The 22,724-nt window shown below is 44.2% G+C and overlaps 2 protein-coding genes across 4 annotated transcripts in view; one reads left to right on the forward strand and one right to left on the reverse strand.

Moving 5' to 3' along the window:
- Positions 1-583: 583 nt before the first annotated feature.
- Cxcl16 (C-X-C motif chemokine ligand 16) overlaps positions 584-22,724 on the reverse strand; it is a 32,706-nt gene continuing 10,565 nt past the window's right edge. The window contains exons 2-7 of one of the 2 annotated variants that reach the window (XM_047547482.1): positions 6,199-6,311; positions 4,453-4,984; positions 3,971-4,109; positions 3,624-3,706; positions 1,366-1,785; positions 584-903 (exon numbers count right to left, since the gene is read on the reverse strand). In XM_047547482.1, coding sequence (XP_047403438.1) covers positions 845-903; positions 1,366-1,785; positions 3,624-3,706; positions 3,971-4,109; positions 4,453-4,519 — 768 coding nt within the window. In that variant the 5' untranslated portion in view covers positions 4,520-4,984; positions 6,199-6,311 and the 3' untranslated portion in view covers positions 584-844. Of the gene's footprint in view, positions 904-1,365; positions 1,786-3,623; positions 3,707-3,970; positions 4,110-4,452; positions 4,985-5,015; positions 5,037-6,198; positions 6,312-22,724 lie in introns of those variants that run through there. The other variant, XM_047547483.1, reaches the window with a different exon arrangement.
- Positions 4,217-11,026, forward strand: Zmynd15 (zinc finger MYND-type containing 15). 2 transcript variants are annotated; one of them, XM_047547480.1, is made up of 13 exons: positions 4,217-6,338; positions 6,991-7,225; positions 7,319-7,474; positions 7,748-7,908; positions 8,420-8,572; positions 8,881-8,961; positions 9,094-9,210; positions 9,299-9,387; positions 9,474-9,572; positions 9,706-9,859; positions 9,951-10,009; positions 10,260-10,420; positions 10,776-11,026. In XM_047547480.1, exons 1-13 carry the CDS (start codon positions 5,753-5,755, stop codon positions 10,945-10,947), a joined length of 2,223 nt encoding a protein of 740 aa, XP_047403436.1. In that variant the 5' UTR covers positions 4,217-5,752; the 3' UTR covers positions 10,948-11,026. The 2 variants fall into 2 exon arrangements, with proteins under 2 accessions (XP_047403436.1, XP_047403437.1); XM_047547481.1 differs by lacking the exon at positions 9,094-9,210.

Below are 22,724 nucleotides of genomic sequence, written 5' to 3' on the forward strand. Positions count from 1 at the left end.
GAGCTTAGCTATGGTGAATTGAACTGCTGTAAACACTGATATGACCACATCACTATAGCATGCTAAAAAAAATTTTTAGTAGTTAAGAAGCACATGTAGATTTTGTCTAAGCTGTCATTATGTAGGATAAAAGGCAGGTTTTATTTATTTCCCTTTAGTTTTTATTTTTTAGCAGTGCTAGGGATTTAAACTGGAGCTTCACACATGCTAAGCAAGCACTATACCACTGAGGTACACCCTCAGCACCCAGATTTTATAACATTGGTTTATTTTTTAAAGAGGGACAAACTTGTGGGTACAGTGGCACATGCCTGTAATCCCAGCAGCTCAGGAGGCTGAGACGGGAGGATCATGAGTTCAAAGCCAGTCTTAGCAACTTAGCACTAAGGAACTCAGTGAGACCCATCTCTAAATAAAATTTTAAAAGAGCCAGGAATGTTGCTCAGTGGTTAAGCACCTCTGGGTTCAATCTCCTGTACCAAAAAAAAAAAAAAAAAAAAAAAAAAAAGCGAGGTGGGGACAAAGCTGGGTATGGTGGTACATACCTGTCACAGTTGTTCAGAGGCTGCAGAGGCTGAGGCAGGTGAATCCAAGTTTGAGGCCAGCCAATTTACAGAGGCCCTGACTCAAAAATAAAAAGTGCTGGGGATGTAGCACAGTGGTAGAGCACTTGCCTAGCATGTGTGAAGCCCTGGGTTCAGTCTCCAGTACAGGAATGGGGGGCTAAGAAAGTGTAGTGATTGGTTAGTCACATGTTAAATATTGAATATTGTACCTTATGTGTGTCAGAAGTTGGATTAGTTACATGAAGTATAAAAATAAATCAATTTTATCTTCATCAACTTCATTTCTTGGTGCAGGCATTAGAGACTGGAGTCACAAGTGTATAATGGAGTTGCCGATCTGGAAAGGATAAAGAAATAGAGATGAGCTCTGAGATCAAAGCAGGTTGGAGAAGTGGATAATAGTTTAAATTGGGGAATCATACTCTAAGACAAAGACATCTAGGGCCTGTTATATAGTAAGTGCTCAATAAAGATTTGTAAATTTATTGAATGATCCTCACCCTTTTCCACAGCTTCATCTCCCACTAGTGTGGTCTAGCTGCCATCTCCTTGATGCGCCAAGCACTACCTGACCTTAAAGTCCAAGTGCTGGTCCCTGGGCCCTTGGTGACTTCCCTCCCTCCCCACTCCATAATCTCTAGCTGCCTCTTCTCTCACAACCTGTGTTCCATAGCACAGGAAATGTTAATATTTGTGTTCCAGGGTCAGGTCTCTAGCTACCTAAGAACTACTGGGGGTAGGACTCCTGCCAGGAAGGAATCCTGGGTCCCTGGGGAAGGGGTTCACAAGCCCAGTTTACCTGAAGAGCCCTGGAGAGACTGCTCCCGCCTCCTTTTGCACAACAAATAGAGAAGGACTCCAGTGAGAATGAAGACAATGACCAGGAGGGACAGCACTGGCACCATGGCTGATTCCTCAGTTGCAGTGCCTGCTATTTCTTCCTTCAGTCTCTGGTTCTCCTTAACCTTAAACTCAGTTCCCAGGCCATAACCCACAGTGAAAGTGGTGGTTTCATTTAGGTGGGTGAGCTCTTTGTCCAAAGGCAGTGCTCCTGATGGAAGCTTGAACTGCTGGGTAGACTGCTGAATGGATGGCAGGTACATCTGGGTAGCAGTGTTCATGTCTGGCGGTGTTCCCCCTGCGGGCTCAGGAATTGGAGTGCTGGGGAAAGGTAAATGCTCCTGGTTGACCACATTCCCCCCATGTTCAGGTCCGCACTCTGCAAAGGAAAGAAGTGAGAAAGCAGGGCTATCAGGGAACAGGTGAAAAGCAGACAGAGGTACAGGAGAGAGAAAGGGGTAACTTTTCCTCATCGATCCCAAAAACCATGGCTGACACCCCTATAACAAAAAATTTTTTTAAAAAAATTGAAGCTGGGTGTGGTGGTACACACCTGCAATCCCAGCAACTCAGGAGGTTGAGGAAGGAGGATTTCAAGTTTGAAGGCAGCATCAGCAACTTAGCAACCTTTAGTAACTTAGTAAGACCGTTTCAACATAAAAAATCAAAAGAACTGGAGGTGCATCTCAGTGATAAAGTACCCCAGGGTTTAACTCCCAATGCCTCCCCAAAAGAAAACAGATTAACAAAAGAAAAGCATAACCAATTTATTTAATCAGTTTTATAGGACATGAGAGCCTTCAGAAAGAAGACACAGATTCAGGAAAAAACTAGTTTTGTGCTTAGATTGAATGAAGAAAGGACAGTTATGTAGAAAAATGGACAAAAAGGGTATGATCTAGTGGTAATAAATGGGGTTGGAGCCATTCAGCAATTTAGCAAGACCCTCAGCAACTTAGGGAGACCCTGTCCCAAAATAAAAAATAAAAAGAAATAGGGCTATGACTCAGTGGTAGTGCCCCTGGGTTCAATCCCCAGTATCAAAAAGGAAGAAAAAAAGAAATGCATCAAAAAATAAGATGGATCTAAAGAAAAATGAGGTAGTCCCCTGGGTTCAGTCTGCAAGAAAGAGAGAGAAAGAACAGAGGGAGGGGGGAAAGGATGGAAGGAAGGAAGGAAGGAAGGAAGGGAGGGAGGGAGGGAAGGAGGGAGGGAGGGAAAGAAAAAAAAGGAAGGGAGGAAGGAAGGAAGGGAGGGAGGGAAAAAAGAAAAAGGAAGGAAGGAAGGAAGAAAGGAAAGAAAGAAAATAAGATGGATCTAAAGAAAAATGAAATGATGTTATCTGCAGGAAAATGGATGGAAGACTTGAGAACATTATGTTAAGCAAAATAAACCAAACTAAAAAGGCCAAGGGCCATATATTTTCTTTCATATGTGGAAGCTAAAGAGCAAAAAGGGAATGAAAGTGGGAAGGATGTCTCATGAAAATCAAAGGGAGATCAATAGAACAGAAGAAAGGGACCCAGGAGAATGGAGGAGGGAAAGGAAAGGGGAAATACTGGGGAGTGAAATTGGCCACATTATATTGGTTATATTGTGCATAGGTATGAATATGTAACAACAAATCCCCCACCATTATGTATAACTATAATGCACCAATAAAAATGTAGAAAAACTTTTTAAAAAATAAGATAGATTAATGGTGGTTAGAGAAGGATATGCAATAAGCAAATACAGTAAAATGAAGTAATATCAATATTGTGAATATCACATTGTAACATTTGCTTTATATGCGAAATATAGGTATATAAATCAAATATTGCAGCCTACGTAATGGACATATGTTCACTTTACAATTCTTTAAACTTTTATATATGTCTGAATTTTCATAATTAACTATTGGAAAATGAAAACAGTGCCTTCAAGTAATTTCAAGGAAAATACAATAGCGATTATATTATACATGAAAATGCTTTATATAATAGCGATTTCAAGAAAAATATTAAGTGAAATACGTCACATGTGGTAGAATTGACAAAAAATCACGAAGAAGATGGTAAATGATGTTTGGTAGACATGGACTTAAGCGAAAGTACTTTGGCCAAAATCAGAAGCTTCTAGGATGTAGTGTGTCAGGGCTTAAGGACAGAGGCAAAGGAAATTGTAAGGTGGACGCTGCCATGCCCAGTGCTTGAGGAGGAAAGTCAAAGTTCTCACCTCTGCGATCAAAGCAGCCCACCAGTTCACGAACCCATGGGTCTTGGATGCGCCCACATACATTCCGCAAAGGTAGTTGGAACCTGTAAGAGGAAGAACCTGGTCTCAGCACCTTCCCTCATTCCAAAGGCATGACGTCACCCAAAGAAAGTTGTTTCTGCTGAGACTGGAAATCCCCAGTGAAGTGAAACAGAGAAAAAAGATGGTGCAGAGTTAGAAGGAACAGAACCCGGAGACGAGGCAGGGTTCACCCGGAGGGAGTTTGGGATTGACCAGAAAGGATTCCTGGAGACAACTGGCAGGGACTGACTGGAAGGCACTGCCTGCCGGGTGAGAGAGGAGACTACCTGATGTACAATCCACAGTGACTGTAGGCTTTCAGGTGTTTTCGGAAATGATCCATGGTTTGCAACGATGGTGGGAGGTTAGAAGAAATTCTAGTACCACAGAGACAGCTTCCAGTGACGCTGCCCTCGTTGCCGTCTCCTGAATGGGATAAAGGTGGTCGGCACCTGTTCTCAGGCCAAGAATCTCCTCTGATGTACTTAATCTACTTAGTCTCCAACTCATTGTCCCTTCAGCCTCTCCCCTAGACCTTGGGGTCTGGCCCGCAGTCTCAACCCACACATCCGATGCCCCTCGCCCAAAACGTCCATAATCCCACCAGGACCCGGTTGTCTCCAAGGAACTTCCCCTTGTCCCAGTTGCCTTGGAAGCCTTACAGCGCCCCAGTTCTGCACTCGATGCCACGGCCCTAGTGTCCCCTTCCCTCGCCCATTCCCTTCCGGGGACTCCGGGATCTGGACTCCGAACCCCGCTCCTGACTAACCTGGCAGAGTCAGCAGCTCAAGCAGAAATAGGAGCGCGAGGAATGGGGGTCCCCAGGCCCGTCTCATCTCCGGGATCGGGGGAGTTTAGGTGTAGGGCCGCCTCTCCCTGACTCAAGATCGGGGAGTGTGGCGTCCAGCTAATTTACGGATGGCTTTCGCTTCCTTCTCCCGCCCGCCTCATGTTGACTGCGGGGGCGGTCGGAGCTGTCTCGGCTGGGGAGCGGGCGCGAGGCGGCGGCGGCGGCTTTCCGCCCGGCGCTCGCGCTGTCCCGAACCGACCTCTGGTCAGTATTTCCGAGCCCGCGCCGCGTCTGCCTCCCGCCGCAGGGAAATCCCCAAAGCCGTACTCCTTAGCCTCGTGCCTAACCCAGAGTCGACGGAGGGGACGGCCAGGAATGTCCGACGAAACCGAAAGAAAATTCAGACTGCGGGCTGAGACGAGTCTGGGTAGGTGGGCAGTGACCCTACGAGATGATCGAGTTCGGTTCAGGGATGTCAGCCCCTCTGGCCGCCACAGGTCAGTCCGCGGACCTGTGAAATGGATGACCGGCTAGACTCCCACCTGCTCCAGCATGTTTTCACTTCCCCTGTTCCCCCGCTGTGTCGCAGCGGGATCCACTCGCAAGGCTGAGGTGAAGCGGTCAAAGGACTCAGGCCTGAGCTCAGCCGCGCACGCACTGACTAGGGCAGCCACCCGCCAAGGCACCCAGTCCGGGAGGGCGTGGCCACCCGAGGGACTGGCAGTGGGCTCGGGCAGCCCTGACGTCACGATCCTCCCCCCTGCCCCGAGGTATTTACCTTCGAAAAGTAGTGGCGGCTGCAGGTACCGGAGGAGTGGGGCGACCGGGTGGGGCTAGGTCTACTGGGGCTCACGCCAAAGCCCCAGGGATGCCTCAGCTCCTATTCCCTCTTCCCATACCCCATAGACCAATGGGTTGTCCTTCCTCACCAAACCCTTCTCCATAGGATTAACCCTACTTCATCTCGACCCTTAATTAAAACTCTAGAGGATCTGAGTACTCAAATTTTGAGCTCAAAATACCATCTCATCCCTGAGTACTCATCTTCAACCCTAATAGCCCACTTTCCAATCCAGCCCCCCAACTTTTCCACCCCTGATCTCCCATCCTCATTCCCCAAAACCCAACTCTCAGTTCCTAATATACAACCATAGATCCACCCTAAATAACCTTCAAACCCACGCTCTCCCCCATTTAGTGACCCAGCCCCAAACTCTCCCAACACTACCCTATCCCTTCCTCTGCTCAGTCTGGGCCCAGGCCCTGTCCCCCTGAAGACATGGAGTTTGTGTCTGGATACCGGGATGAATTCCTTGATTTTGCTGCTCTCCTCTTTGGCTGGTTCCGCAAGTTTGTGGCAGAACGAGGGACTGTGGGGACCAGCCTTGAGGGCCGCTGGCGACAGCTGGAGGCTCAGATCAGAAGGCTGCCCCAGGACCCTGCCCTTTGGGTGCTCCATGTCTTGCCCAACCGTAGTGTGGGCATCAGCCTGGGGCAAGGGGCAGAGCCAGGCCCTGGACCAGGCCTGGGGGCTGCCCGACTCCTGGGAGATGAGCCTCCACTCCACCTTCGAGACCTGAGCCCCTATGTCAGCTTTGTCAGCCTAGAGGATGGGGAGGGAGGGGAAGAGGAGGGGGAAGAAGATGAAGAAGGAGAGAATGGAGAAGAGGAGGGTGCAAGCACAGAGAAGGTGGAACCACAGGAGGATGGGGAACCAGCCCCTACCAGCAGGGAATCCCCTCAGGAAGCCAAGCCTCCAGGAGAGCCAGAGGAGACTGAACAGGAGGCGTGTGGTGAGGATGGCTGCCGAGATTACAAAGTGGAGGATGAAACGGGACCTGAGAAGAGAAAGGAACGCGGGAGTGGTAAGAACCCAGAGCCAGTCTGCCCTATGTCCTGCCCAACCATCCTCCCCTTTTGAAGTCAACCCCTGTCATTCAGACTCAGTTAGGAGTCACAAACTGGTGGTTTTGGATCATCTGGCCCAAAAAGGTGTTTTCATCAACCACAATGTCTTTTTGTTTTTCAAGTCAGCATTTAAACATTGGAAGCAATAAAAATCCAAACATATGAACTGGGCACAATGGTACATGCCTGTAATTTCAGCAACTCAGGATGCTGAGGCAGGAGGACTGCAAGTTTGAGAGTGTCAGCAACTTAATGAGATCCTGTCTCAAAATAAAAAATAAAAAAGACTGAAGATGTAGCTCAGTAGGAAAGTGCCCCTAGGTTTGATCCCCAGTACAAAAAAAAAAAAAAAAAAAAAAAAAAAATCTAGATTTACACTTCCTCAAGAAAAATCTAAAAATCTAAAGTTCTGACAATGTGTCTACATTTCTGCATGTGGCAAATTCTGGTACTGTATAGTAGCTGTTGCCTTAAAAAAGATATGCCCCCTCCACTTAGTCTACTTTACTCACTGAAGTTACTTACCTAGCCCCCACAGCATTTGAGTTTAATACCCCTGACCCTGCTTTGTTCCCTACTGCCTCTCCCAAATTTTCTCTCTTTCCCCAGAGACTGCCCCCCTGCACCTTTCCTGCCTCTTACTGGTGACGGATGAGCATGGCACCATCTTGGGCATTGATCTGCTAGTAGATGGAGTCCAAGGGAATGTGGGCTGGGGTTCAGGAACTGAGAACCTAGCTTCTCGGGCCTATGCTCTTCTCTGCCATAGCATGGCCTGCCCCATGGGCTCTGGGGACCCCCGAAAGCCCCGACAGCTTACAGTGGGAGATGCTCAGCTGCATAGGTACAGAAATCTGGTTTTAGGGGATGGGGAGGTCTGGGGCCTGGACTCTGTAGCCCCCTTATCCATCCTGATGCCATCTCCACCCCCATTCAGAGAACTGGAGAGCCTGGTCCCAAGACTGGGTGTGAAGTTAGCAAAGACCCCAATGCGGACATGGGGTCCTCGGCCAGGCTTCACCTTTGCCTCCCTTCGGGCTCGAACCTGCCATGTTTGTCACAGGCACAGCTTTGAAGTGAAGCTGACACCCTGGTGAGTAGCCCACAAAGAAAAAGACCCTAACAAGGGAAAAAAAAAAAAAAAAAAAAAAGCAAGCCAGGACAGTTGGAGACAGCAGAGAGACAGGGAGGGTCAGGGAAATATGAAGACAAAGATGGGGAAAAAAAACAAAACAAGGTAATATAGGCAAGTTATAGGGTATAAGACAAACAGGCCAAATGACATATGGGCAGCTGCAGGGCAGTCAGCCAGCAGATAGGACTTAAAGAGATTAACACTAGGTGCCTACCACCCCATGTCCCCCAGTCCCCAGTGCAGTGCCGTATTATACTGTGGAGAGGCTTGTCTCCGGGCTGATTGGCGGCGATGTCCAGATGATGTGAGCCACCGATTTTGGTGCCCAAGGCTTGCAGCCTTCATGGAGCGGGCAGGGGAACTGGCAACTCTACCTTTCACCTACACTGCAGGTACCATAAGGAGGTCAGAGTGGGCTGGGGAAACACCGGGACTAGGTCTTTGAGATAGGACCTGGGTGCCTAGAAACAAGGTTCTGAAACTGAAAGCCTTTACCTGAAGTCTAGACCCTTGGAATAAGGTTTGGGCAAGAAAGGATCTCTGAAATGGAAAACTGGGTGCCTGCATCCCTGTGAGAGCTCAGGGGACTTTCAGGTAGGGTTTCATATGCTTACTTCCCAGCTGCACCACCAACTGGCAGTGCAACATAAAACATACCACATTACTTCTTGGATGCTCAGTTTCCTTATCTGTAAAAGAGGGATACAAACAAATGTAGCATCCCACAGAATTTTTACAAGGATGGTGTGGACTCTCTGCCTGGTACACTGTAGACTCTCAGAAATAATAGTTCCCTCCCTGACTAGAAACAGACTGTGACCCAGATTCCCTGGGGGAGGCTGAGAAGAGCTAAAGTCTTGGGGCCTTGCCATCAGGCCCTCAATACCTCCCCTCCTTCTCCAGAAGTGACCAGTGAAACCTTTAACAAGGAAGCCTTCCTGGCCTCCCGGGGCCTCACTCGTGGCTACTGGACTCACCTCAGCATGCTGATTCCAGGACCTGGCACCCCCAGGCACCCTCGAGGCAGCACACCATCCCTCAGCCTTCTTCTCAGTGGTGAGTGGGGCCTTTCATCAGGCATGGGCCCCTCAGTCTAGAGGGAAGGAAATGCTGTCCAGGTTCCAGATAACTCCTTCATATACACACCAAACCCCTACCAACAGTGCCATTTCAAGCCTCTCTGAAGCCCTCAAAGGGGTCACCCTGCTTACCCCATCCAGTAGCCCTGACTCTAAAAAGGCTCTCATCCTTCCTACTGCAGTTCTAGGCCCTCTCTCAGGGAACACAGCTCTTCTGGAAAAAAGAGAAGATGGGTCAGGTGGGGCTTCCCTGACCCCAGGCTCCTCCTCTTTTCATCTTCTCAGGAGATCCCTACCAGCTTCTCCAGGGGGATGGGCCTTCCCTGATGCCTCCAGTGCCCTCAGATCCACCCAGGACCCTCTTTGGTGAGCTGGAAGGGCCTTGAGATAGGGACAGGAACAACAGGGCCAGAAGCCTGGGTATCTGAGAAAAAGGGAGCTATTAGACAAGAGAGGTTGGGGTTCAGGCTGGGTGCCCCAGTAATCCACTCTCCCCAGGCTCGTGGCAGGATTACTACACATGGCGGGGCCTCAGCCTCGACTCTCCCATGGCTGTGCTTCTCACCTACCCACTGACCGTGTACTACGTCATCACCCATCTGGTGCCCCAGTCCTGTAAGGAATGCAGGGCAGGATGGGGGGAAGTAGGGGCAGGAGGGATAATTGAGAAAGACCATATCCTTAAAAGCTGGCCTTACTCTAGTCCCTGAGCTCAATATTCAGAACAAGCAGTCGCTGAAGATCCACGTGGTAGAGGCAGGGAAAGAATTTGACCTTGTCATGGTGTTTTGGGTAAGTCTTTCCTGGCTTGGAAACTGGAATTGGCTGTGGGGTGGACACAGGATGGGAGCTAGACCTGCCTTTTCTTTGTCCTTCAGGAGCTTTTGGTCTTGCTCCCTCACGTGGCCCTGGAGCTGCAGTTTGTGGGTGATGCCTTGCCAGCCGAGAATGACCAGCAACATTTTACCCTGCAAAGGGTGAGGGCTTGAGGGAGGCCCTGATCTGCCTATTGGACTCCTGATGGGGGCCTTCCTCTCCTCATTCTTCTGTCTTACCTAGTGCCTCCATCTGATTTCTGGTGGCTGCCCCACCCCACTCTTGGTCCCACAGGATGGCCCTGAGGTGTCTGTCCGTCCTAATTCTGGGGTATCAGCACGGCTCAACTCTGGGACTAAGGAGAAAGGGGGTCGCAGAGACCTGCAGATCAAGGTGTCAGCCAGACCCTATCATCTGCTCCAGGGGCCCAAGCCTGACCTCGTTATCGGTAAGAGCCTGGGGCTCAGGGATAGAAGTATGTGGACGGGAGGAGAGAAGGAGATCATGGAAGCCAGCATCTCTCTGCTCTCCCTGGGCAGGATTTAACTCGGGCTTTGGTCTCAAGGACACGTGGCTGAGCTCTCTGCCCAGGTTACAGGTGGGGTATCTCACTTCCTTCCCGGCTCCTTCCTTCTTTTTCTGAAAGTCTACTCTCCTCTCCCAGCTCCACAAACCTGGGGAGCACCCATGGGTCCTCTTGACCCTCTTTGTGACAGTCTCGTGCCTTTCTTGCATCCTGGTCTGTTCTGGGGCCTCAGTTTTCAACCGTTCTGTCATCCTGGAGGCTTGGGATGTATCTGGGGGGAGGAGCCTCTCCGGGAGTCTCTAAAGCCCTGCCCCTATCTCAGTCTCTCCGAGTGCCTGCTTTCTTCACCGAGAGCAGCGAGTACGGCTGTGTGATGGACGACCAGACCATGGCGGTGGCCACGGGAGGGGGCACCAGTCCTCCACAACCGAACCCCTTCCGCTCCCCGTTTCGCCTCAGAGCAGCTGACAACTGCATGCCCTGGTAAAGGCCCACAGCCAACCCACTTTCCCTCTGGACACATAATCTCTCTTACTCTCTGCACCCTAAAAGGTCCCTGCTCTCCTGGGACCATCCTTGCCTCAGCCCTATAGCCCCCCTTTTCTGTCCCCACTATTTACCACCACCCCCCGGCTGTTCCAGACAATCCCCAACATACCCCTTTAGATCCAGTTCACGAACTTTCCCCAGCTCCTTGTCCTATGGTGCAAAAGGTCCTGCTTGCCCCTCTTGGTGGGCGGAGCCCTATCTAGCCCTGCCCCTCGAACGCGGGCCCCCACAAGTCCCGCCCCTAGGAGCCCAGGCCCCGCCTCTCACCACGCCCATGCGCCTCCTGCAGGTACTGCAACGCCTTCATCTTCCATCTGATCTACAAGCCTCCCCAAGGCAGCGGGGCCCGCTCGGCGCCCGGCCCTGCGCCCCCAGCCCCCACTCCCACAGCTCCTCCTGCCCCCGCCCGAAGGCGCCGAGGAGAAAAGAAGGCTGGACGCGGAGTCCGCCGGCGGAGATGAGTGCAAAGATAGTAGCAGTGTACTCCTTCTCCAAACACATCCTAGAAGAAAACAAACACTCTAGGCCAAAGGGGAGGATTGGTTGGTCGAATCTGAAAAGGTAAATAAAATTACTTGTTTGAAACCATTGAGTCATAGACCTTTTGATTACATGTTCTTAATTGGGCCATTCAACTGAGAAAGGAGAGCATTTGGGAATGACTTGTCTGCTCTCAAACTCAGCTTCAGGAATGCTGATCATCTTTGGTAATCTCAGACCTCTCCCAGTTTTTATATCCAGACAAGGTATCCCTCAGGGAACTGCCCCAACGCAAGGAAAGACTGAGAAGCAGAAATTGGATTCTCATTAGTGGGACAGGGAAGTAGACAACCTTTTAGGGACCTATAGACCCCTTGGTTTGAATTCAGTGAAAGAACCGAGCCACCCAGCTCCACTTTCTCTCATCCCTCATTTCCCTTATATCCAATAATATCAACTTTTGCTGAACTGATATAAAATCACTCAAATCCAGCTATTTATGTCCAGTCCCACAGCAAGCTTCATCGTATCTCATCTCCGCATTACTGCCAAAGTATCTTAAAATACATTTGAGGCCGGGCTGGGTGGTGCATGCCTGCAATCCCAGCATCTTGGGAGACAGAAGTAGTTTGATGGCAAATTAAAAGTCAGCCTCAGCAATTTAGTGAGGCCCTAAGCAATTTAAGGAGACCCTGTCTCAAAATAAAAAATAAAAAGGGCTAGGGATGTGGTTCAATGGTTACGTGCCCCGGTACAGAGATGCACAAAAACACTAAAAGGAGTGGCAAGGTCAGGATGGTAGCAAAGGAGTTCCTTGAGAGTAGGCAATAATGATTTCCAAGCTACTGAGTGTAGTAAAAGGAAGGATAATAAACCTGGCAGATACCACCTTAACCAAGTGATTAAGATTTTTAATAAGTCTTGTTGGTATTATATGCCAATTATATGATTAAGATTTTTAATAAGTCTTGTTGGTATTATATGCCTCCTGACACGTTGTGATGTGAAAGCCTCCTCACCTCTGTGGTATTCTTCCCAAAATCCACAACTTAGGTTAATCATGACACATCCACAAATCCAAATTGTGAAACAGTCTACAAAATACTTGACACTATTCTTCAAAGTATTAAAGCCATAAAAGGCAAGGAAAGGCCAAGAAACTGTGACAGATTGGAAGAGACTAAAAAGATTTGACATTGGATGGGATCCTGGAGAAGAAAACCATAGAAACCTGAAGTCTGTAGTTCAGCTAATTAGTGTTGGATCAATGTTGATTTCTTAGCTTTGATTAATATGCCATGATTGTGTAATATGTAACATTAGAGGAAATAGTGAAGGGCATATGGGAATATTCTATTATCTTTTCTTTTTTTAATTTATTTTTATTGTAAACAAATGGGATACATGTTTCTATTTGTACATGGAGTAACAGCATACCATTTGCATATTCATACATTTACATAGAGTAATGATGTTTGATTCATTCCGTTATTTTTTCCTCCCCCCCACCCCTCCCACCTCTCTTTTCCCTCTATACAGTCCCTCCTTCCTCCATTCTTGCCCCCCTCCCACCCCCTATTATGTGTCATTATCCGCTTATCAGTGAGATCATTCATCTTTTGGAATTTGAGATTGGCTTATCTCACTTAACATGATATTCTCCAATTTCATCCATTTGCCTGCAAATGCCATAATTTTATTATTCTTTATAGCTAGTAATATTCCATTGTAATATAGTAATATTCCATTGTGTATATATACCACAGTTTCTTTATCCATTCATTAATGGATCCATTCATTAATTGAAGGGCATCTAGGTTGGTTCCACAGTCTGGTTATTGTGAATTGAGCAGCTATGAACATTGATGTGGCTGTATCTCTGCAGTATGCTGATTTTAAGTCCTTTGGGTATAGGCCGAGGAGTGGGATAGCTGGGTCAAATGGTAGGTCCATTCCAAGTTTTCTAAGGAATCTCCACACTGCTTTCCAGAGTGGCTGCACTAATTTGCAGCCCCACCAGCAATGTATGAGTGTACCTTTTTCCCCACATCCTCTCCAAAACCTATGGTTGCTTGTATTCTTGCTAATCGCCATTCTAATTGGGGTGAGATGGAATCTTAGTGTAGTTTTGATTTGCATTTCTCTTATTACTAAAGATGGTGAACATTTTTTCATATGTTTGTTGATTGCTTCTAGATCTTCTTCTGTGAAGTGTCTGTTCATATCGTTAGCCCATTTGTTGATTGGGTTGTTTGTATTCTTTGTGTAGAGTTTTTTGAGTTCTTTATATATTCTGGAAATTAGTGCTCTATATGAAGTATGAGTGGCAAAGATATTCTCCCACTCTGTAGGCTCTCTCTTCACATCGCTGATAGTTTCCTTTGCTGAAAGAAAGCTATTTAGTTTGAATCTATCCCAGTTATTGATTCTTGCTTTTATTTCTTGTGCTATGGGAGTCCTGTTAAGGAAGTCTGATCATAAGCCAACAAGGTGAAGATTTGGACCTACTTTTTCTTCTATAAAAGATGCAGGGTCTCTGGTCTGATTTCAAGGTCCTTGATCCATTGTGAGTTGATTTTTGTGCAGGGTGAGAGACAGGGATTTAGTTTCATTCTGTTGCATATGGATTTCCAGTTTTCCCAGCACCATTTGTTGAAGAGGCTATCCTTTCTCCATTGCATATTTTTGGCACCTTTGTCTAGTATTAGAAAATTGTATTTATTTGGGTTTGTGTCCATGTCCTCTATTCTGTACCATTGATCTACCTGTCTATTTTGGTTCCAATACAATGCTGTTTTTGTTAATATTGCTTTGTAGTATAGTTGAAGCTCTGGTATTGCGATACCCCCTGTTTCATTCTTCCTGCTAAGGATTGCTTTAGCTATTCTGGGTTTCTTATTCTTCCAGATGAATTTCATGATTGCTTGCTCTATTTCTGTAAGGTACGTCATTGGGATTTTAATTGGAATTGCATTGAATCTGTATAGCACTTTTGGTAGTATGGCCATTTTGACAATATTAATTCTGCCTATCCAAGAACATGGGAGATCTTTCCATCTTCTAAGGTCTTCCTTAATTTCTATCTTCAATGTTTTGTAGTTTTCATTGTAGAGATCTTTTACCTCTTTGGTTAGATTGATTCCCAAGTATTTGATTTTTTTTTTGAGGCTATTGCAAGTGGGGTTGTTTTCCTCATTTCCCTTTCAGCTGTTTCGTCGCTTGCGTATAAAAATGCTTTAGATTTATGTGTGTTGATTTTATAGCCTGCTATTTTGCTGAGTTCATTCATGAGGTCTAGAAGTTTTCTGGAGGAGGTTTCTGGATCCTCTAAATATAGAATCATGTCATCCGCAAATAGTGACAGCTTAAGTTCCTCTTTTCCTATTCGTATCCCTTTAATTTCTTTGGTCTGCCTAATTGCTCTGGCTAGAGTTTCGAGGATAATGTTGAATAGAAGTGGTGAAAAAGGACATCCCTGTCTTATTCCCATTTTTAAAGGGAATGCTTTCAGTTTTTCTCCATTAAGAATGATGTTGGTCATGGGCTTAGCATAAATAGCCTTTACAATGTTCAGGTATGTTCCTACTATCCCTATTTTTTCAAGTGTTTTGAGCATGAAGGGGTGTTGTATTTTGTCAAATGCTTTTTCTGTGTCAATTGAAATAACCATATGATTCTTATCCTTAAGTCTATTGACATGATGGATTACATTTTTTGATTTACGAATGTTGAACCATCCTTGCATTCCAGGGATGAACCCCACTTGATCGTGGTGCACAATTTTCTTAATATGTTTTTGGATATGGTTTGCCAATATTTTATTAAGGATCTTTGCATCTATATTCATCAAGGATATTGGTCTACAATTTTCTTTCCTTGATGTGTCTTTTCCTGGTTTGGGTATGAGGGTGATATTAGCTTCATAGAATGAGTTGGGTAGGGTACCCTCCTTTTCTATTTCCTGGAATACTTTGAGAAGTATTGGAATGAGTTCTTCTTTGAAGGTCTTGTACAACTCAGCTGAGAATCTGTCTGGTCCTGGCCTTTTCTTGGATGGTAGATTTTTAATGGCTTCTTCTATTTCATTGCTTGATATTGATCTGTTTAAATTATGTATGTCCTCCTGGTTCAGTTTGGGAGGAGCATATGTCTCTAGAAATTTGTCAATGTCTTCGGTAGTTTCTATTTTGTTGTAATACAGATTTTCAAAGTAACTTCTCATTATGTTCTGTATCTCAGTGGTGCCTGTCGTGATATTTCCTTTTGCATCATGTATTTTAGTAATTTGAGTCTTCTCTCTCCTTCTCTTTGTTAGTGTGGCTAAGGGTTTGTCTCTTTTGTTTACTTTCTCAAAGAACCAACTTTTTGTTTTGTTAATTTTTTGAATAGTTTCTTTTGTTTCAATTTCACTGATTTCAGCTCTGATTTTAATTATTTCCTGTCTTCTACTACTTTTGCTGTTATTCTGTTCTTCTCTTTCTAGGGCTTTGAGCTGTAATGTTAGGTCATTTAGTTGTTGACTTTTCATTCTTTTCTGGAATGCGCTCCATGCAATCAATTTTCCTCTTAGTACCGCTTTCTTAGTGTCCCAGAGATTTTGATATGTTGTATCGTCATTCTCATTGACCTCTAAGAATTTTTTAATCTCCTCCCTGATGTTTTTTGTTATCCATGTTTCATTCAATAGCATATTATTTAGTCTCCAGATATTGGAGTCATTTCTGTTTTTTATTTTGTCATTGATTTCTACTCTCAGTCCATTATGATCTGATAGAACACAAGGCAGTATCTATTTTTTTGCATTTCCTAAGGGCTGCTTTGTGGCATAACATATGGTCTATTTTTGAGAAGGTTCCATGTGCTGCTGAGAAGAAAGTGAATCTGCTGGTTGATGGGCAGAATATTCTATATGTGTCTATTAAGTCTAGGTTATTGATTGTGTTATTGAGTTCTATGGTTTCTTTGGTTGGATTTTGTTTGGAAGATCTATCTAGTGGTGACAGTGGTGCATTAAAGTCACCCAGAATTATTGTGTTGTGGTCTATGTGATTCCTGAAATTGAGAAGGATTTGTTTGATGTACAGGAATGCACCATTGTTTGGAGCATAAATATTTACTATCGTTATGTCTTCCTGATTTATGATTCCCTTAAGCAGTATAAAATGTCCTTCTTTATCCCTTCTGACTGACTTTGATTTGAAGTCCACTTTATCTGATATAAGGATGGAAACCCCCGCTTTTTTACTGAGTCCATGTGCGTGGTAGGTTTTTTCCCATCCTTTCACCTTTAGTCTGTGGATGTCTTTTTCTATGAGATGAGTCTCTTGCAGGTAGCATATTGTTGGGTCTTTCTTTTTAATCCATTCTGCCAGTCTATGTCTTTTGATTGATGAGTTTAGGCCATTAACGTTCAGGGTTATTATTGAGATATGATTTGTATTCCCAGTCATTTGGCTTATTTTTGGTTTTTAAGTTGGCTTGGTTTTTCCTTTGAGTGGTTTTTCTCTAAGGTAGTTCCTCCCTTTGCTTACCTACATTGTTGTTTTTCATTTCCTCCTCATGGAATATTTTGTTGAGAACATTCTGTAGCGCAGGCTTTCTTTGTAAATTCTTTTAAATTTTGTTTATCATGGAAGGATTTTATTTCATCTTCAAATCTGAAGGTTAGTTTTGCTGGGTATAGGATTCTTGGTTGGCAACCATGTTCTTTCAGAGCTTGAAATATGTTGTTCCAGGCCCTTCTAGCTTTTAGAGTCTGGGTTGAGAAGTCTGCTGCTATCCATATTGGTCTCCTCCTATATGTAATCTGATGCTTTTCTCTCACGGCCTTCAAAATCCTATCTTTATTTTGAATGGTAGGCATTTTCATTATAATGTGCCTTGGTTGGATCTGTTGTGATTCTGTGCATTTGGTGTTCTGTAAGCCTCTTGTATTTGATTTTCCATTTCATTCTTCAGGTTTGGGAAATTTCCTGATATTATTTCATTGAATAGGTTGTTCATTCCTTTGGTTTGTATCTCTGTGCCTTCCTCAGTCCCAATAATTCTTAAATTTGATCTTTTCATGATGTCCCATAGTTCTTGGAGATTCTGTTCATGATTTCTTACCGTCTTCTCTGTTTGGGCAACTTTATTTTCAAGATTAAATATTGTGTCTTCGTTGTCTGAGGTTCTGTCTTCCAAGTGGTCTAGTCTTTTGGTGATGCTTTCCATTGAGTTTTTTATTTGGTTTATTGTTTCCTTCATTTCAAGGATTTCCGTTTGGTTTTTTTTTTTTTGAGAATCTCTATCTCTTTGTTGAAATGATCTTTTGCTTCCTGCAGGTGCTCTTTCAGCTTATTGGTATTATCATTCATTGCCTGCATTTGCTCTCTTATCTCATCCTTTGCTTCGCAAATCGTCTTAATCATGTATAATCTGAAGTCCTTTTCTGACATTTCTTCTAACATACTGTCATTGGATTTATTACTATAGAATCTAGATTTGTTTGGATCATTTTCTTCCCTTGTTTTTTCATGTTGTTCGTGTATCTTCCCTTCTAGCAGTGCAGATCTGGGGTATTGCAGATTTCCCCCTATAGGCTTATAGTGGCCCTATAGGTTTCCAAAGCCCTTTCTTTAAGGAGAGATCAATATTAGCAGTGCCCAAATCAGACACTATGCAATCCTAGACCAAATAGCCCCATGGGGACAATAACAAAATTGTCATAGTAAACAAAATGAGTTCAAATATTATCTTTGGTAAAACAAACAGGTTTGCAATAAGGTCTGCAGTTTCTAATGGAGGACAAAGAGGATGCAGAGGGATGTAGAATGTGGCTGTTAATGGGATAAGAAAAGAATATATAGAAGTTCTAGATAATAGAAAGGATGAGAGTGTAATCAAAAGAAATCGGATGTTAGCAAGCAAAAAAGGGAGAAAGAGACTCTGAGGGAACAGGTAAACAAAAGGAAAAGAAAGCAAGAAAAAGTAAAGAAATAAAAACTTAAATTTTTTAAAAAGGATAAAAAAGAAAATCTACAGTATAACAGTCATATAGTAATGAAACCTCCCAGTGTTCAGTAGCCTGATGCATGAGAGGTACCTGTCAATGAGCTTCAAGCCTCCAGCAGGCGTCTCAGGATGGGATTTGCCCCACCCAAAGATCGGAGCTATTGCCTCCAGCATTATCCAAGATGACCTCTCTGGCTTTGAAATGTGTTGGCAAATGGGGAGCTGCAGCTCAGGGGTGGACATAGTCAGCAAGAGGTCCTGGAGACGGGATGTGGTTGGTCCGGCTGGGGTCCTGGAGGTCGGGTGTGTTTGGTGTGGTTGTGGGATCCTGGAGGCCGGGTGCAATCAGTCGGTCTGGGGTCCCAGTGATAGGGCGCAGTCAGTTGGTCTGGGGTCCTGGCGGCAGGGAGCAGTCAGTCTATGTGAGGGCCCCAGAGGCAGGGAGTGATCAGTTGGGCTGAGGTATCCTGGAGAGGGGGCTCAGTCAGTCTGGCCAGGGGTCCTATGGGGCCTGGTCGTTGTCTCAAAATGGCGGCAGCCACATGTAATCAAACCTGCAGGTACTGTGACAGAGAACTTCCAGGCAACAGCAGGCAGCTGGTGCTCCACTGGCGGTCGGCGATCAGTTTGCTGACTATTGTCGGACGATCGGGAGGTGAACCTTGTATGTTGGGTGATGGATAGGTGTAAGGCAGGCGATGGACAAGCGAAAGGCAGGCAAATGGCGGATAATAGATGCCTGACAGTGAGCAATCTGCACTCAAAAAAGTCTTCGATATACTGGCAGACTGCAGGTGATCACAGCAGACAAATGGGGTAAACAGCAGGGGATCGATAAGCAGCAAAAACTGCCTCACCAAGAAACAGATATCCTCTGCTTGAAATCGGAGTTATGGAGCGACAAGGAACGCAGCCTCCCTCTAGTCTGCCATCCTGGATCTCTCTATTATCTTTTCAATCCATCTATACATCTAAAATTATTTCAAAATAAAAAGTTAAAAAATGAAATTCTTTAATATTGCATATAAGATGCCTCTATTTGTTTTATTATTATGCTCTCTTCCTCTACGTATTCTCTAAGTTTCCTAATATATATAAAAGTCCAGGACCTGATCATAATAAATATCTTTATAACCATTACCTAGCTTTAAGAATTATCAACATTTTCCCCATTTTATTATTGCCACCTCCACCTTTTTTCCAGAATATTCTTTTTCTTTTTTTCAGAATATTTTAAAGCATACACCAGACACTAGTCATCTCACTTATATGCATCTATAACCAATAATAGCTTTTTAAAAATGTAACCACCATGCCACAGTAATTCCTTGGTATCTTTTTAAAAAAATATTTTATTTGTAGATGGACACAATACCTTTATTTTATTTATTTATTTGTATGTGGTGCTTAGGATCAAACCTAGTGCCTCACACGTGCTAAGCAAGTGCTCTACCATGAGCTACAATCCCAGCCCTCCTTAGTATCTTATAATGTCCAGTTCATATTAAAATTTCTTCAGTTATCTCAAAGATGCCTTTCATAGTTGGTTTGTTCCAATCAGGAAATAAATGAGAGCCACACCTTTTTTTTTTTGGTTTTTATTTATGTCTCTTAAGTCTTCTTTTTTTTTTTTTTTTTTTTTTTTTCCGGTACTAGGGATTGATCCCAGGGCCACTTTACCACCTAGCCACATCCACATCCCCAGTTCTTTTTAGTTTTTATTTTGAGATAGTTCTGTCTAAGTTGCTGAGTGTCTCACTATATTGTTGAGGCTGATCTCAAACTTGCAATCCTTCTGCTTCAACCTCCCTAGTCATTGGAATTATAGGCATGCACCACAGAGCCAGTGGTATCTCTTATTCTATAATAGACCACCCTTCTTTTTATTTCTTTTTCATTTCATACCACTGAACACCTGGATCATCTGTTCCACAGATTGTTCTTCATTCTGGAGCTGGTTGATTGCTTCCTCCTCCATATATTTTTTAATTTGTTCATTTATCTTCTTAAGTTTCTACAAAGTGGTAGTTAGATCTAGATGATAAGATTCTTTTGATGTGGTCCTTACCAACCTGATCTCATGCTACTTCTTGCTGCTGTCTGTCCTCCAGCCAAATGCCTCTAAATAAAGATGCCACACTTTCCCACTGTGGAACTTTCCATTGTCTTGCCCAACTAATTTCTTCTTTTCCTTAGGGAGGGGAGTCATTTCCTGACCCCCACTTGAGGTTAGACAAACCCCTACCCCAAGCCCTCATAGCACTGTGAATTTCCCCTCTGGTATTTCACCTTTCTCATTCTTACAATTCCTTATCTACCTTTTCAATTGTAAACACAGAAAGCATGGGTGCTATATCTATCCCTCAGGGTCTGGTTTTGCAGTGTGGTAGGAGATCCTTAATTGCTTGTCTAATTACTCTCCCCCACCTCCATGCTTTCCATTCACACTCCTTATCTTTCTTCTCCAGCTTCAGCCCCCAACAACCAGAAAGGGGAAACCTACCTCCTCTGCGGATTGAAGGGAAATAACTTTTCACCACTCCCTTGGCCAGAAAACAACCTTTTCCTAGCCAGACAGGCGTGGTGGTGCACACCTGTAATTACAAGTACCCAGGAGACTGAGGCAGGAAGATTGCAAATTCAAACACAGCCTCAGTAATTTAGTGAGACTCTCTATTCATGAAAAAAAAAAAAAGGTTTTCCTAAATTTTTACCATTTACTGCACAAAAGTATGAAAAGATGGCTATCTCTGAGGGGCGGGGATTGCTAAGGATTTGCTTATTCATTTTGTGTGGATATACTGCTCATTTTTTTATTCATTAACACAAAGAACTTTTGTAATAAAAATGTTTTGTGTACAATTTGCTCCTTTAATAATTTATTTACCAACTTTTCTTCTTGCACCACCACCATCACCACACCCCCCTACTGGGGATGGAACTCAGGAACTGAGCAACATCCCTGTACATTTTCATTTTATTTTTGAGATAGGGTCTCACTGAATTGTCCAAACTGACCTCAAATTTGTGATCCTCTTGCCTCGGCCACCTATATCACTGGGATTATAGACATGTACCATTGCACCAAAATTTATCAAATATTTATTGAATGTACAGAAGGCTTGGTGTTGGAACTTAGATATTTAATGGGAAAAAAAAAAAACAGATAATGATCCCTGCCTCCACAAAGATTATGATCTGTGTCAGGGATTAGTAAACTGTGGCCTCCAGTCAAAACCAACCCTCCATCTGTTTTTGTATGACTTTTGAGTAAGAGATGGAAAGAATAATATATCATGATGTAAAAATTATATGAAATTCAAGTTGTAGTGTTAACAAATGTATATTAAAACAGAGCTGCAACGATGTTTTTACTTTTTGTCTGTAGCCATTCTCAGGATACAAATGGTACTACTATTGGAACAGAAATTCTATGGCCCACAAAGCCTAAAATATTTGCTAACAGACCCTTTACAGGCAAGAGATGATGGTGCTTTGATTTTGGAGAAAAGAAGAGAGACCCTAAGCTGGGCATGGTGGCACATGCTCATAATCCTAATGGCTCAGGAGGCTGAGGCAGGAGGATCACGAGTTGAAAGCCGGCCTTAGCAAAAGTGAGGTGCTAAGAACCTCAGTGAGACCCTGTCCCTAAATAAAATACGAAATAGATGTAGTTAAGTGCCCCTGAGTTCAATCCCGGAACAGAAAAGAAGGAAGAAAGAAAGGAAGGGAGGGAGAGAGGGAGGAAGGAAGGAAGGAAGGAAGAAAGTAAGGAGAAAAGAAAAAAAAAAAGAAGAGCAACCCTAGGGCTAATGAGATGGAAACAATGGTCATGATCAGTAGATAGACATTAGGGCAGGAAGAGAGTGGAAGTAGTAAAGGATTGCTCCCTGGTCCTAGCTAGGGGAACTGAATAGAAGAAAGTGCCATCTGTTCACAGTGGAGACACAAGAGTAGCAGAGTTGGAATAGTTAAAAGGAGTTTAGAGAGAAACATAATGATTTTGGTGGAACTTTTAAAGTTTATAAGACATCCTGGTGGAGATTCTGGAAGTCTGATTTTTTTGTTTTGTTTTTGAGGTATTGGGAATTGAACCCAGGGGTGCTCTACCACTGAGCTACATCCCCTGCCATTGTGTGTGTGTGTGCGCGTGCACGCACGCACCAGGGATTGAACTGAGAAATGCTCAACCACTCAGCCATATCCCCACCACTTTTTATTTTTTATTTTGAGACAGAGTTTTATTAAAGACTTAGGGCTGGGGCTGGGGATATAGCTCAGCTGGTAAGGTCCTGGGTTCAATCCCCAGCACCACAAAAAAAAAAAAAAAAAAAAAAAAAGTTGCTTAGGGCCTTGCTAAATTGTTGCATCTGGCTTTGAACTTGCCATCCTCCTGAGTGGCTGGGATTACTGTCATGAGCACCACAACCAGCTCAGATATGTTTAAATATACAATTGTTGTCAGTTACAGTTACTGTAGTGTGCTGTAGAACATTAGAAATTATTCCTCTTATTCAGTGCACCCCTGCACCCATTAACCATCCTCAAAGAACATTTAAATGACCCTCAATTCTGACACCCAGAGATAATCACTGTTGCCATTTTGATGTATTTATAGACTCTTTTAATCAGAATATAGAATGTAGATATTTCTACAAAATTTTAATAATGGTATACCATATATTGCTGGTTTTTGTGTTTTTTTGTTTGTTTGTTTTTTTTTTTTTTTGGTCCTGGGGATTGTTGAACCCAGAGGTGCTTGACC

The sequence above is a fragment of the Sciurus carolinensis genome, chromosome 3 (assembly GCF_902686445.1).
Source record: "Sciurus carolinensis chromosome 3, mSciCar1.2, whole genome shotgun sequence".
Lineage (NCBI taxonomy): Eukaryota > Metazoa > Chordata > Mammalia > Rodentia > Sciuridae > Sciurus > Sciurus carolinensis.

What these genes read in the sequence shown, in the direction of transcription:
- Zmynd15 (XM_047547480.1), top strand. Translation starts at nt 5,753, where the DNA reads ATGGAGTTTGTGTCTGGATACCGGGATGAATTCCTTGATTTTGCTGCT. An exon ending in GGAGATGCTCAGCTGCATAG is followed by an intron (nt 7,226 to 7,318) that starts GTACAGAAATCT and finishes ACCCCCATTCAG; the next exon opens with AGAACTGGAGAGCCTGGTCC. An exon ending in ACCTTGTCATGGTGTTTTGG is followed by an intron (nt 9,388 to 9,473) that starts GTAAGTCTTTCC and finishes TTTGTCCTTCAG; the next exon opens with GAGCTTTTGGTCTTGCTCCC.